Here is a 15,974-nt window from a genome sequence, read left to right as displayed (position 1 = left end):
GCCAACCACTTGGGAGACCTGGATGGAGTTCCAGGCTCCTGGCTCTGGCCTGGCTAAGCTCCAGCTGTTGCAGGCATTTGGGGAGTGAACGAGTGGATGGAAGATCTCAATGACTCTCTGTAACTCTGAAACTATTTAATAAGTGTTGAGATCTCATGGAAAGATGCCTTCCACTTTCTTTTTTCTTTTCTTTTCTTTTCTTTTTTTTTTAAGATTTCTTTATTTAAGAGGTACAGAGAAAGGGAGTGACAGAGACCGAGGTTTTCCATCTTCTGGTTCGCTGCCCAAATGGCTGCAATGACTGGAGCTGAGCTGATCTGAAGCCAGGAGCCAAGAGCCAGGAGCCAGGAGCTGCTTCTGGGTCTCCCACGTGGGTGCAGGGACCAAAAGCCATCTTCTACTGCTTTCCCAGTCCATCAGTAGAGATGCTGTATTGGAAGTGTAGCAGCCAAGACTTGAACCGGTGCGCATATGGGATGCCGGTGCCACAGGTAGACGCTTAGCCTGTTTCACCACAGCACTGACCCTGCCACTTTCAACATTAATTTCTTTTGCCTTTGCATATGAACTTTAGAATCATCTTGAGTGTAACTACTACAATCTTGCCGGAATTCTGATATGCACTGCATTAAACAGGTATATCAGTGTGGGAATTAGTATCTTCACTAGGTTTTGTCTTCCGATCCATGAACAGTATGTGTTTCCACTTATTTAGGTATTCTTTGAAGTCTCTCATCAGCATTTTGTAGTTTTCTGCCTCTGAATCCTGTTCATTTTTTATTTTTATTTTTATTTTTATTTTTTTTTGAGGAAGTTGAAACTTTATTTATGTTTCTTATTTTGCTGTAGAGCTGCTGCTTCACTGCATAAAACAGCACCAGCAAATGCAGTATATTGCAAAAATTAAGATAGTATTGTTCTTTCTCTGGCACTGTACAACTAACAAAAACTGTTGTGTATTCCCAGTTACTTCCAACGGAAAGATCATTACATATTTTGACCCCAATCCAGGGATGAGTATAAGCAAGTTACAATATTACATAAGGCTTAAGATAACAATGTTATCCTTGAATTACATTATTTGTAACACTAGTTTTTACCACAGATAACTTCATGTATTCTGAATACCAGTGCCTAGGGCCTAGTATAAAAATCACAAGGTACTGTGAAAAAGATGCATATTGAGTTTTTCTGCATTCATTACAAAGTTAGGGTATATTTTCTTCCAGTAGCAGAGTTGAAAGTAGTATTTCTTCCATCAAGATTGCTAAAAGTTGCTATTTTAAGTCCTGTCCGCCACTAATTTAAGAGAAAACTGTGCTGGATTAAGTTATTCCATACTAGTTCATGTAAGAGTTCCACTGTCATTCCTCAATAGATTTTATGTATTTCTCATAGGCTTCTTCACTCATTAGTTCATCTAGTTCTGAAGGGTTACTCAGTGTCATCTTGATCAGCCAACCATCTTCATAACAAGATTTGTTGACAAGTCCTGGGTTTTCTGCAAGGGCTTCATTAATTTCAGTTACCTCTCCTGATAGAGGAGAATAGAGTTCACTAGCAGCTTTCACACTTTCCAAGGCACCAAATTCATCTTGTTTTTTCAATTTTGTCCCAACTTCAGGCAGACTACAATAAACAACATCTCCCAAAGCTTCCTGTGCAAAATTGCTGATTCCCACTGTTCCAATACCATTTTCTGTTGTTATCCATTCATGTTTCTCTGTGAATTTACGCACCGAGAGCAGAGCGGGTCCAGTGCGCAGCGTCCGGACGGCACCCGCCCGCAGCCGCCAGGGCAGAGGCGAGCAGGGTGCAGCGGGCGCCGAGGCCGCGAGCAGGCTGCAGGCCGCGGCCCGCACGCTCCGCGCCACTCGCAGCCTGAATCCTGTTCATTTTTTAAAGACACACACTATTCCTTTTTGTGATTGTAATATGTTGTATTTTCAATTTAGGTTTGCTAGTATTAAAATGCAATTTTTACGTGTACTTTATCCAGTATTTTAGCCCCTAAATTTGTATTATTAATTTTATGAGCTCATCAGTACTGAGTTATCTGTTTATCACTTTATTCCAATTCTACATTGAGAATTTTTTTAAAAAAAATTATTTTCATTTTACTTGAAAGGCAGAGTGAGCAAGCCAGCCAGCCAGACTGAAAGAGATCATCCATCTGCTGGTTCTTTCCCTAGACGCCCACAACTGCCAAGGCTGATCTAGTTCCTGGAGCCTGGAACTCTATATGGGTCTCCCATTTTGGTGGCAGGGACTCAAGCACTTGATCTATCATTTGCTGCCTCATTATGTGCATTAGCAGGAAGCTGGACTGGAAGCAGAATGTCTAAACACAGGCACTCCAATTTGTGTCCCAAGCAGCAACTTAACCACTGCACCAAATACCCAGAGATTCACTGAATCTCTTTTCTTCTCATTCACTGTTTTTTTCTGAAAGAACATCTTTTAAAAGTTCTGTCATAGGCCTTTTCTCATAAACTTTCTATGTAATACTTGGTTTTCTTTTGCCTGTCTCAAGTTTGGCTCAGTAGAAAATTACAAATGTCATTTTCTCCCAAATTTTGATGTGCCACTGTCTTCTATCCTCATAGTGTCTACCTGTAGAGTTTACTAAAGGCCAGTTTAAGCAGGACCTTTGTTCCTGGTTGCTATTTTCTATGCTGTTTTTCACTTTTTACCATGACATAGCCTGATAGATTTCATTTTATTTGTCCTGCTAGTATCTCATTTCTTCCTCCTTCCTGTATCTAGGGGTTCTTGCCTTTCCTAAAGTTTTTTTTTTTTTTTTAAATTTTTTTATTTGAGACATAGAGTTACAGAAAGAAGGAAAGACAGAGAGAAAGGTCTTCCATCCGCTGGTTCAATCCCAAAAGGGCCACAACTTCCAGAGCTGAGCCAATCTGAAACCAGGAGCCAGGAGCTTCTTCCAGGTCTCCCACATGGGTGCAGGGACCCAAGCACTTGGACCATCTTCTACTGCTTCCCCAGGCAATAGCAGAGAGCTGGATTGGAAGAGGAGCAGTTGAGCCCATGTAGGATGCTGGCACCACAGGCAGAGCCTTAGCCTACTATGCCTCAGCACCGGCCTCTTTTCTCAAGTTTTGAAAAATTAAATTTTATCATCATGTATTGCTTCTTTCCTATTCTGTTCTTTTTGCAATTTCCACTAAACTTTACAATGGCCCTCTTAATTCTATTTTTCTATTCTCTTACCACCTTCTTCTGTTTGCTGGGCTGCCTTTGAAGTTTCTAAGAGCTATCTTCCAATTCCCTTGTGTCTAATACTGTTTAACTCATCCATTTGAATCTTTTTGTGGGTCATATGTTATCATGATTGGAAATCTGAAGAATGAGTTAAGATGTTTCATTTTGAGAAGATGATAAAGATATGGAGTTGGATGGTGGCGATGGTTGCATAACAATTTGAATGTACTTAATGCCTCTGAACTATAAGCTTAAAAATGGTTAAAATGGTACATATTATGGTATGACTATTCTAACCAAATAAAAAATTTGAACAATGTATACCAAAAGCAGGCTTGCCTCTCTTGCCCTCACATACCTCATTTCTCATATTATGGTATGACTGTTCTAACCAAATGAAAAATTTGAACAATGTATACCAAAAGCAGGCTTGCCTCTCTTGCCCTCACATACCTCATTTCTTCCACATTCATGCTCTGTAGATACTTTTTTTAAATTTATGAGAATGGTAGACAGAGAACTCCCATCCAAATGACCACACTCCAAATGGCTCACTACTCTAAATGACCACAATGGCTGAGACTGGGAACCAGAAATACAGTCCTTGGGAATCCTGAGTGGAAGGAATCCAGTTCCTTGAGTCATCACCATTGCCTTTCATTGCATTGGCAGGAAACTTGAGTCAGGAGCCAGAACCCAGGTACTCTAATGTGGAATACAGATGTCTTAAGTGCTAGGCTAAATGCCAGTTTTGAAAACCATGTTTATTAAATTCTTCCATATCCTTTTAGCACTTAAAGAGTACAAATTCTAGACAAGTCAAATGTATGTTCTACTTCTTCCACCCCTTTTGGTTTTTACATTATTTTCTTCTGATAATGTATCCCAATTTTTTTCTAAATACATTGCATCCTTTCTTGCAGCTGTGTAGTTCACTGAGAGTTTAGCAGATCCATTTTACTTAACATTCGGTTTAAAATATTTTGCCACTTCTCTATTCAGATTTTTGAGTGAATATTTTTCACTTGTAGAAATTTTTAAGACTGCATTTTTATACTGGCATTCCTTTGTACTTATTCTTTTGCCTTTAACATTCTCATACTCCATCTAAAAACTATTTCTCAAAAGTTTCTGGAACTTAGCCAAAGCTGGGCAAGGCCTAAGTCAGGAGCTTCATCTGTACTCCATATGAGTGACGGGCCATCTTCTGATGCTTTCCCAGGGGCATTAGCAGGGAGCTATTCAGAAGTAGAGCAGTGAGGACTCGAACTGGCGCCCATATGAGATGCTGACATTACAGGTGGCAGCTTAAGCCATTATGCCACAACACTGGCCTTAAGCTCCCTTTAAGAGGATTAAATATTTTTAGCCTCAAATTTTAAATTTTGAAGGTGTCACTTTCCATAAAGTATTTGTCTTTCCCTCTACGGCCGATCCAGAGTTTCTTTATGTTAACTGATTAACTTATGTGTTGCCAACCCATATTAGTATAAATTTAAAAATCTAAGTGCAGAAGACAAGCTCTTGGTTAAAAAATCTCAAGGGAAGATCCCTGATCCAATCCATAGCCTAGGTCAACATAAGCTTCCTTCCACTTCCCGTGGTTAGGAGCCACTTTTTTTTTTTTTTTTTAATTTAAAGATTTATTTATTTGAAAGGCAGAGTTACAGAGAGGGAGAGAGACAGAGGTCTTCCAACTGCTAGCTTCCCAAATGGCCGGGGCTGGACCAAGCTGAAGCCAGGGGCCTGGAACTCCATTCAAGTCTTCCACAGGGGTGACAGGGGCCCAAGTATTTGGGCCATCATCCACTGCTTTCCCAAGCACATTAGTAGGGACCTGGATTGGAAGCAGTGCACCCGGGACCTGAACTGGTGCTCATATGGGATGCTGCTGCTGCAGACAGCAGCTTAACTTGCTGTACCAGAACACTGGCCCAAACAGATTCATTTCTAGTTTACCTGTGTGTGACCTTTAAAAGGGTTCTGGCTTTATAATGGTGAATTATTTCCACACATTACTTCATTCATCTGAATCCCAAGTTAAGTGCATCACATGGGTTTTTAGTTTCCTTTTAGTTGTCTCTGGCTGCTGGAGATTTCCTTATGATTAGAAAGTCAGCTATTTTACCCAGCAATTCTAGGTATTTTATATTATATGAAATGTATTTTGTGTTTAAAACACTTAAATTACTTCTCCAAGGCACTAAGCAAGGTGATAAAGACCATGGATCAGGCACTTCAATTCCAATCCTGGCTCTTATGATGGTGCCTTGAATATATTAAGGATTTAACAGATTACATATTACTTTTTAATAATTTCTACAAAATAAAATGGCACTTGTTAGGAGAGTGGCAAATATGTCACTTGTGTACTTAAAATTTTTAAAAAAAATTTATTTGAAAGGTAGAGCTACAGAGGAGAGACAGAGTGAGACAGAGATCTTCCATCTGATGGTTCACTCCCCAAATGGACACCATGGCCAAGGCTGGGCCAGTCCAAAGCCAGGAGCAAGGAGCTTCATCTGGGTCTCCCACTTGGGTGCAGGGGCTAAAATACTCAGGCCATCTGCTGCTGCTTTCCCAGGCACATTAGCAGGCAGCTGGATCAGAAGTAGAGCAGCTAGGACTTGAACTGATGCCCACATAGGATGCCAGCATTGCAGGCAAAGGCTTAACCTGCTACACCACAATGCTGGCCCCCATATTTGTATACTTTTAAAATGTAGCAGTAAGACTGATTGCAATAGTAGGCAAACTACACACACACACACACACACTTCTTGTTATCTTGGTGGACAGATACTAACAGCATCAAGCCCTGACCACATCTAATGATGAATACAATATATATATATATTTTGACAGGCAGAGTTAGACAGTGAGAGAGAGAGACAGAGAGAAAGGTCTTCCTTTCTGTTGGTTCACCCCCTAAATGGTCGCTACGGCCTGCGCACTGCGCCCATCCGAAGTCAGGAGTCAGGTGCTTCCTCCTGGCCTCCCGGGGGGGTGCAGGGCCCAAGCATTTGGGCCATTCTCCACTGCCTTCCCAGGCCACAGCAGGGAGCTGGACTGGAAGAGGAGCAACCAGGACAGAATCCAGCGCCCCAACCGGGACTAAAACCCGGGGTGCTGGCACCACAGGTGGATGATTAGCCAAGTGAGCCGCAGTGCCGGCCCACAATATTTTTTTAAAAGGACGAGGAAATAAAGATCATCCCATAAAATAAGGTGCTGCTATGGAGGATAAATCCAGAGTTGAAGTTAGAGACAATGTTTTTTGGTAAAGAATTCTCTTACCATTATGATCACGCAAAAATCGAACAATCAAAGAATAAAAGGTAAGCTGGTTACTTTTAAGTATTCAAAAGCAGAAATGGAAAGGCTGATTAACAGAACAGAAAAGATTCATGTATTGGAAAAAATTAGAAGTCAATGATGAAATACAAGGAGAAAAACTCTTGTTATAACTGATTTATGAGAGTGACTTAAAAATCCAAGTGAATATTACATGAAAGGAAAAAACAAAGAAATTGGCAAATAAAACACACACTGAAAAACAAAATTATGTTTTTGGCAGATTAAAACTGAGTAATAATGTTATTTCTCTTGACTGGTTCCATTCCAAGCCAACTACACCATCATGAAAGCTTCTCTCTGAATGTTTGTTTTTATGATTACTTTGCTATTTTCAGTATAGTCATTTATTCCATAGTAATGGTCACAGAAAAGTCAGAATTAAATTTTATTTCACATTGATAGAAACTGTGGAAAACATTTACATTTTCCCACATTACAGCATAACATTTCAACGGAATATTTCTTGCCATAAATAAGATTTTGCTGACTTATATAACTGAAACAACAGTTTATGTTCTTTAAGGTAAAGCAAAATTACTCAGTAAATGATTGTTTAAAATTTTTAAATCCAGACATAAACATATGGCTTCATTATTAACATCCTATATAGTCCATTACTAAATTATTTTCATTACCAATTAGCACCCATTTATAAAGATGCATTCTTAACATTGTTTGGTCAGTTGAAATACAGCAGAAAAATTAACACAGTTCAGAAATATCAAGCATTCATTTTTGCTACATATTAAACTGTGTGGTAAATATACCACAGTACATGGTTCTGATTAATGTTTATTACTCATAAACTTGTTTTCAATAATTTTTTTCAGTAATCTTGAAATTTTGATTATTTAAAATCAAATGATTGCTGTTTTTATGTCGGTACAGAAAACTAATCATTAAAATCATTTGACTAAATGAAAACTTAAAATAAGCTCATTGACAGAAAAAACCAACTTTTTCTAATGGACTGCTCGTTTCCTACAGTAGCTGGTTTGAAACAAATGTACAGAAAACAAACTATGCTACCAGGAGATGAAATAATTTCAGAAATTAGTTTTTAAGATTGTTCTTAACTATTTCAGAAAATACTACAATATGACCTAATTATTCTTTCACTTACATACAAAAAAATAAAAACACAGAATGATTTGTTACCTGGATTGAAGACTGTATTCTAATCACTGACCAGGTCTAAGTTTACACTAATGTACAGTTGTTTGAAATAAGTTATACAGAAAGTTTTATGTAACAGTTGTTTTCTTTTAAAGTGTAAATAGTTTTTCAATACCATAGGTCTGTGACTCAGAATGTCAAATTACAGCATTATTGACAGCAGATTCTATGGCAGGAAAGCAGTATTTGGTCTGCTATAAAGGAAAATCAAGAAAGAACACTTTTTTTCTTGAGGGGAGAAAAGAATATTAAACAGAAATGACATCAGGGAAAAGTCTGGTCCCAAAATAAAAGGGCCATTATTTGAAGAGAACAATATTACTCTTTACTGACACTTAAAAGCATTATTCCTACTACTAGGAATAATGTAATACCTTCTCCTTCTTAGGTTTTACAGTCATTACATATGAGTGCATATATAAAAATACCAGACAGTGCATGGTGACTAAGCAACTTCGGAATAAATCCACAGACTAAGTCACAGCATGCAAAAATCTTATATCTTAACTGCTTCTTCATATCTGCATAAATTTTCCTTAAGCATACTGTTAATTTTCAAATCATGTAATAAAAAATCTGACTGAAGTATTTTATTATTTTGCTAAGTTACAGTTAAGAAAAAGAAGCTAGCTGCTTCACCTATATTAATACCAGTATATTGTGGATCATATTTTACAAATACACGTATAGAAACTGAAATATCATATATTTCCTATGAGGAGACATTATTTAGTCAGTGTCATTGGCGTGTAATTGCAAAACATTTTAACACTTGCAAACATTAGAAGTTTCAAGACTGGGCACAGGGAAAAGTTTATGCTCTACTACAATGATGCTGGTGTACTTCTACACAAGGCCTCTTAATGACGTCAATCAATTGGAGGTAGGAGTTTATCAATGAATTGCTTGACATCCATCATTTCCTGTTTGGAATAAAGTGGTTTAATAAACAATTATTAATCAGAAATTAAATTCCCACTACAGTGCCATTAAGTACATTTGTAGTGTGCATAGGTAACACAAAACCCATGTTTCTGTACTTACATTTAATTAAAGAGACATAAAAGAGAAATGTGGCTCTAATAGAAATTTCAGGATATTTCCTATTATTAACATTATTGTACATTGAAATGATAGCTCCAGAGCCAGTATCGTGGCACAACCACCTGCAATGCCAGCATCCCATTTGGAAGCCAGTTCAAGTTCCGCTGTTCCACTTCCAATCTGGCACCTTGCTAATGGCCTGAGAAAAGCCAATGGCCCAGGTGCTTGGGCTCCTGCCACCCACGTGAGACCCAGGTGAAGCTCCTAGATGCGGCCTGGCTCAGCCTTAGCTGTTGCAGGCACTTGGGAAGTGAACCAGCAGATGAAGGATCAATCTCTGTCTCTCCCGCTCTGGACTCTCAAATAAATCTTTTTTTTTTTTTTTTTAAAGTAAATATTTTGATGTAAAAAATCTGAAAGTTCATTCATATTCTTTTCATCATATACATTTTCCATAAGCTTTTTCTAAATAAATGATTTTATTTATTTTATTTGAAAGGCAGAGTTACAAAGAGAAATGGGGAGAGAAATCTTTCACCTACTGGGCTGGCCCAGGACACAGCCAGGACCTGGGTCACAGGGGCCCAAATCCACTGCTTTCCCAGGTCCATTAGCAGGGAGCTGGAGAAGTGGGCAGCTAAGACAGGAACCAGTGCTCATATGAGGTGCTGGAGTCACAGATGGTGGTTTAACCTGCTGCACCACAACACCTGCTCCTCTGCATGCTTTCTGAATACTCTCATGCACGCATGGATTTCAAAAATTTTTTGCACCAAAATCAATTTATTTTGAAGTTCCATTTTCCATGGACTTTTTGAAGTACTTTCATATTATCTAGTTCCATGAAAATGTTCTTTATTTTCCTATACTTGAACAAAATACAACATTAAGGAGCAAGGAGATTTAGCGGTGACAAGACCTACACCAAGAATGTCAGTGCACAATTACTAACACCTAAGTATCAGTGAAAATGCCTGGCTTTTACTATTCAATCATCATTAGAATGAAATGCCAAATGCATAGCGTAAGCTATCTTGTGCCTTTCAGAAGGAATTACATACAACCAGCCACTGGAAAGACAGTATATAACAAAGATAGCCCTGCAAAGATATGAACATGAATATACCAAAGATTTCTTACAGAAGGAATTTCTTGCACTTGGCTCACGGTTTTCTAACCTCTCTCAAACTCCCTTCTGGCTATCAGCTCTTGTATTTCAAGGCTTTTTCTTCACAGTTTCATAACTTAGCAATACAAAGAATCTTCAACCTTATAGTCAATCAACAAAGAGCCACACATGAATATGTTCTATTTTACAACACCCTCAAGTCCTCCAAGTACCCTGGGATACCCTCTTCTCCTGTCCTACCTATTCCTACTTCCTGCTCTTGCTCATTCAGTTCAGTGATGTCAATGTGACTGCACAAGGACTCACCTACTAGTTAAGTTCAGGGAACCTGTGAGGCAAAATCCCTGAGGAAGAAAACTGCTCCAGATTTTCAGTCGCCTCTGGATACTTGGGATGCCAGCACATTCCCCCCTTTTCTGGACTCATATCACCCTAGGACACCAGCCCCCTCCTTGTCTTTCTAAGTAATATCACTATCCATTTTCTCTGGCCCTAAAGCAAATTGATTTAATCAGGCTGAGCAGTTGTAAGCCTGTTAAAATTGATCACCTCATTGCTTGGCATTCAACTTTTATTCTAGGCTTTTTCAAGCCCCAAACCTGCCCAGAACTCATTACTTTTTTAAAAAGAATTTATTTATTTATTTGGAAGGCAGAATTACAGGGTAGGAGAGACAGAGTGAGAGAGATCTTCCATCCGCATCTGCTGGTTCACACCCAAAATGGCCACAATATCCAGGGCTGGGCCAGGGAAAAACCAGGAGCCCAGAAGCTTCTTCCAGGTCTCCCATGTGGGTGTAGGGACCCAAGGACTTGAGCCATCCTCCGATGCTTTCCCATGTGCATTAGCAGGGAGCTGGGTGGGAAGTGGAGCAGCCAAGATTAGAACTGGCACCCATATGGGATGCCGGCTCCACAGGCCATGGGTTTACAACTTGTTCATTTTTATCAAGTGACCATCTGTCCCACTTTACTGAAAGGATAAAAAGTACCTAATATGAGTTTCCAAGTACTCACTCCTCTGACAACCCCTTTATGTTCATCTGTCCCCTTCTATCTATCCATCTAGCACTACCCACCTCAGGACTTAATTCTACATACTAATTGAGCCCTCTAAGATTTCCCCTTAGCAATTTTCTTCTGTTTATCCCACATTCTTCCTTCCTCTTCCCACTCACAAATCTTTCTCACATCTCATTAAAAGAGATGTCCTGCTCTTCTATTTTCCAAAACCTTTTTTAAAACATCCCACATTGGAGTACCTGGGTTCCACACACAGCTTGGCTCCTGTCTCAGCTACCTGCTGATGCAGACCCTTCATGGTAGTAGGTGATGGCTCAAGTAATTAGCTTGAGTGGCAGACCTGGAATGAGTTCCTGGCTGCCAGTTTCAGCCTAGCCATTGTGGACATTTGAGGAGTAGCCAGCAGATGGGAGCACTCTGTCAGCCTCTCAAATACATATGCAATTTTTTTAAGTGCCTTTACTTTCTCATCTCCCTATTCAACAATCCTCTAAAGTTTGGCTCCACTTGCCCCAAACAACCCAGGTCACAGGTAAATTAACATTGGATAGCTTCTTCCTGGACAATTCTCCTTAACCCTTCTCTGAAACATGAGACACTGCTCCCTTCCACTCTTCCCATACTCTGAACACCTAACTCCTTTTCTCTGCCTAAATTGAAATGTATTCTTAGGGGCCAACATTGTGGTGAAGCAGTTTAAGCCACTGCTTGCAGCATAAGTATTCTCATATCAGAGCACTAGTTCGAGTCCTGGCTGCTCTGCTGCTTCTTGAAGAGGAGCAGCCGGGACTAGAACCGGTGCCCATATGGGATGCTGCTGCTTCATGCCAGGGCTTTAACCCACTGTACCATAGCACTGGCCCCAAGATGCTCTGCTTCTGAGCCAGCTCCCTGACAATGCAGCTGGGATGGCATTGGAAGATGGCCCAAATACCTGAGCCCCTGCTACCCATGTGGGAGACCTGGATAGAATTCTTGTGTCCTAGCTTTGGCTTGGCCCAGAACTGGCTGTTACAGCCATTTGGGGAATGAACCAGCAAATGGAAGACATCTCTATGTTTGTCCCTCTGTCTCTATTATGCAGCCTTTCAAATACATAAACAAATAACTAAATCCTAATCAATAAATATTTCTCTCAAAAGTGCTATCCCTCAGCACTTTTTCTCATGATGTTCTCCCATGATAAATTTTCATGATCAATAATATCGGTAATTATTTCAAATCTCTATTTCCAGGATGAAACTTCACACAGATATTCTCAACATCCTATTTTGATATAATGGGGTACATCAATCTCAATATATTCACTAACCTATATATTGTCTCCTCATTACTCTAAAATTGTTCTTTGCACTTACTTTATGATGACATCTTCTTAATCATTTCAGATAGGAATCTGAGGCCTCTTTGATACTTCTTTCCTACCCCTACAGAATTAATCTATAAATCCCACTGGATTTTACCTCACCTGTTTCCAGAACAGAGATAATATCCCATTTCACTATGATCAAAAACATCAATGCCTTCCTTCCCTGCTGCCTAGAGAACAAATCCCAACTCAGCACAACATAAAAGCTCCCTTTCTTCTGTCCTGTGACACCCAGCTTTTCATAAGACCACAGCCAAACTGTGCAGCTTGCTTTTCCTGTCCCACAGTCCCTTCCCTGCACTTGCTATCCATTTCCCACCCATTCTTCAAAATCTAGCTATTTCATCATGATCTCAGTGCCTCCTAAGAGAATAATCTCTTCTCAGTTTCTCAAGGTATTCAAAAAATTTCTAATAGAGCTCACTAAACATTCTGTTTTCTATACAATTACTTAGGTATATGCACCTTTCTCCTCTGTTAAATTATCTCTTTCATATTCTCATAAAAGGTAATGCTTATTGTTTGTCTTTGAATTATGCTTAAGACTTATGTATAACAATCAGTAAATATATGTTCAGTTAAACTGAATAAACTTTCATCTAATGACCTAAGATGAATATATTCATTAACTCCTCTAAGTTCCCAAGTAGGCAAATGTTATTAATCTTAAAAATAGTGCATGCAGGGGCTGGAGTTGTTTGACACAGTGGGTTAAGCCCCGCTTATCCCATATGTGTGCCAGTTCAGGTTCCAGTTGCTCCATTTCTGATCCAGCTTCCTATTAATGCACCTGGGAAAGCAGCACAAGATGGCTCAAGTGCTAAGGCCCCTGCACCCATGTGAGAGACCCAGAGGAGTTCCTGGCTCTTGGCTTCAGCCTGGCCCAGCTCTGGCCACTGCAGCCATTGAGGAGAAAACAAGCGGATGGAAGATCTCTTTCTTTCTCTCTCTGAAACTTTCCCTTTCAAATAATTAAATAAGTCTTTAAAAAGAAAAAGAAAAAAAAAAAAAGAAAATATATGGAAGAAGCTGCATCTATGGCTCTGATCACTGCTTCTAGGTACTCACCTGCTGACATGAACTGTGCATCATGCCTTCATAGGTCTTAAAGGTTACATTGGCTGGATTTACCAATGTTTTTAGTTTTTCCACAGTGAGAGAACCAAACATTAGTGGAACTAAAGGGTCACAATCTCCATGGCACTGGAGAATAGAAATATCTCTATTAGCACCACTGATAGGACCCTGTGAAAAACAAAACAAAATAGCATTATTTATTCAAATGTATAGCACATATCCCAGACAAATAAAACTGTAAATAGGTAGGAACACACAATATGTTGTTATAGGCTGAGTATCCCTAATCTGGAAATCCAAAATGCTCCCAAATCTCAAAGTCATACTTTAGATTTCAGGTTTTCAGATGAGGGATGCTCAACTAGTAAAGTCTGTGCAGATACTCCGAAGTCCAAAAAACTCTGAAATCTGAAATATTTCTGGTTTCCAAGCATTTTAAATTTAATGATATTCAATCTGTATTTACATAATATTTGGCCAAGGAAATAGTGATACCAAGCCTGATGTAAAAATCAATTTGAAAATAATGCCCGTTTCCCACATGCAATATACTGCTTCAGTATTGAATATTTATAGAAATTATATTCTATGGCAAAATTCTGCTATCCAACACTGAACAGACTGAACATTCAAAAATATTTCTGTGTATTAAACATAGCCCTAATTTCCATATATATCCTAAGATATATCAAACTCTTCAAATATAAGATTTATGACAATAGTTTCTTACTGTAGTCTATATATTCCACAGTAAAGACAGAATAGTGCAGAGAAATTTTAGTAACATATCACCAAAGTCTAAGAAGATTCTTTAATAAAAAGAATGACTGATGTATTATGGACATTGGGTGGTAATGATGTTCCAATATAGGTTCATCAACTGTAACAAATGTACTACTGTAGTATGAGAGAGGCTGTGTGTGTGTGTGTGTGTGTGTGTGGTGACAGGGGTATATGGAAATTCTCTACTTCCCCTCAATTTTGCTGTGAACTTAAAACTGCTCTAAAAAAGTATAGTCTAGGGTGGGTATTTGGCATAGTGTAAAGACAATCATGCCCCACATCACAGTGCCTGGGTCAGATACCTGTCTCTGGCTCCTGACTCCAGCTTCCTGTTAATGTAGACCCTGGGAGGCAGTGGTGATTCAACTACTAGATTTCTGCCACTCAAAGGGAGGCCTGGATGGAGTTCCTAACTCCTGCCTTGGCCCAGCCCTATCACTAACATTTGGGGAGTGAACCAGCAGGTGGGAGTTCTCTCTTTCTTCTCCCTTCTTCCCTGCCTCCCCCTCTGCTTCTTAGGTAAATTTTTTTTAAAGTAAAGTTTATTAATTAAAAAAAAAATAAAGGATGACCCTTTCTCCAACATTATCTGCAAACTCTTACTTAGCCCAGTAATCTCATGTTGCATTAACTACTATACCTGTGGAAATGAAGCCCGAAGTGGAAGCCAGCAACTGAGTGCAGTGACACCTGCCAGTTTCTGCTGTGTGGTAAGAGCAGTATATAAAGATAAAGCTCCTCCCTGGAAAAACAAGCAGGAAAAGTTAATGAACACAAGCATACAAACAGCAACTTCAAAGATTTGCATTAACATTGCCCATAAAAAATCAAATCACACAAATGGTGGAAATACATACATACCTCATTGTGTCCTAGCAAATACATTTCTCTACACAAAGAGAACTTACTATTGGGTCAGGCAAGACACAGTGAATAGCACAGTAAACTTACAATGTGCCTTAAGAATATTCTAGGGGCTAGCATTGTGATATAGTGGGTTAAGGTACCACCTGTGATGCCAGCATCCCACATGGGCACACGTTCTGGTCCTAAGCTGCTCTTACTTCTGGATCCAACTCCCTGCTAATGCACCTGAAAAACAGTAGAAAATGGCCCTAGTGGTTGGGCCCCTACCTCCTACACAGGAGACCCAGATGAAGTTCCTGGCTTCAGCCTGGCCCAGTCTTGGCCATTGTGGCCATCTGGGGAATGAACCAGCAGATGGAATATCTTTCTCTCCTTCTCTCTCTGTAACTCTGCCTTTCAAATAAATAAATAAATAAATTTTAAAAAAGGGAAAGATTTTATAATTATTTTCTCCTCTGAAAAGTCTTAGGTATAAAATCAAGTCCCAAATTGGTATTATATTTTAAAATAAGAATTCAGGGTAATTAGGACTGTGTAGAATATCTGCCCACCTGGCCGGCGCCGTGGCTTAACAGCCTAATCCTCCGCCTTGAGGCGCCGGCACACCGGGTTCTAGTCCTGGTTGGGGTGCCGGATTCTATCCCGGTTGCCCCTCTTCCAGGCCAGCTCTCTGCTATGGCCGGGGAAGGCAGTGGAGGATGGCCCAAGTCCTTGGGCCCTGCACCCGCATGGGAGACCAGGAGAAGCACCTGGCTCCTGCCTTCGGATCAGCGCGATGAGCTGGTCGCAGCGGCCATTGGAGGGTGAACCAACATCAAAAGGAAGACCTTTCTCTCTGTCTCTCTCTCTCACTAACCACTCTGCCTGTCAAAAAAAAAAAAAAAAAAAAGAATATCTGCCCACCCAACTCATATCACCTTGTGTCTTAGGA

The 15,974-nt window shown here is 39.7% G+C and overlaps 2 protein-coding genes across 3 annotated transcripts in view; both read right to left on the bottom strand.

Moving 5' to 3' along the window:
* Window positions 1–1,094: 1,094 nt before the first annotated feature.
* On the bottom strand, window positions 1,095–8,271 carry LOC133758726 (glycine cleavage system H protein, mitochondrial-like). The gene is made up of 2 exons (XM_062189889.1): window positions 8,181–8,271; window positions 1,095–1,888 (listed from the first exon to the last, which is right to left on the bottom strand). The coding sequence occupies exons 1-2, from the start codon at window positions 8,269–8,271 to the stop codon at window positions 1,365–1,367; spliced, it is 615 nt and encodes a 204-aa protein (XP_062045873.1). The 3' UTR covers window positions 1,095–1,364.
* Window positions 6,682–15,974, bottom strand: part of LYPLA1 (lysophospholipase 1) — a 27,639-nt gene continuing 18,346 nt past the window's right edge. For both annotated transcript variants that reach the window (XM_062188497.1, XM_062188498.1), the window contains 3 exons: window positions 14,817–14,918; window positions 13,385–13,561; window positions 6,682–8,675 (listed from right to left, as the gene is read on the bottom strand). In XM_062188497.1, coding sequence (XP_062044481.1) covers window positions 8,622–8,675; window positions 13,385–13,561; window positions 14,817–14,918 — 333 coding nt within the window. In that variant the 3' untranslated portion in view covers window positions 6,682–8,621. The remainder of the gene's footprint in view (window positions 8,676–13,384; window positions 13,562–14,816; window positions 14,919–15,974) is intronic.

Source organism: Lepus europaeus, chromosome 4, assembly GCF_033115175.1.
Source record: "Lepus europaeus isolate LE1 chromosome 4, mLepTim1.pri, whole genome shotgun sequence".
Taxonomy (NCBI): domain Eukaryota; kingdom Metazoa; phylum Chordata; class Mammalia; order Lagomorpha; family Leporidae; genus Lepus; species Lepus europaeus.
Note: the sequence above shows the minus strand (reverse complement) of the source record. Positions and strands in the feature narration are given on the sequence as shown.

What these genes read in the sequence shown, in the direction of transcription:
- LOC133758726 (XM_062189889.1), bottom strand. Translation starts at nt 8,271, where the DNA reads ATGAAGAAGCAGTTAAGATATAAGATTTTTGCATGCTGTGACTTAGTC. An exon ending in TAGTCACCATGCACTGTCTG is followed by an intron (nt 1,889 to 8,180) that starts GTATTTTTATAT and finishes AAAAATGAACAG; the next exon opens with GATTCAGGCTGCGAGTGGCG.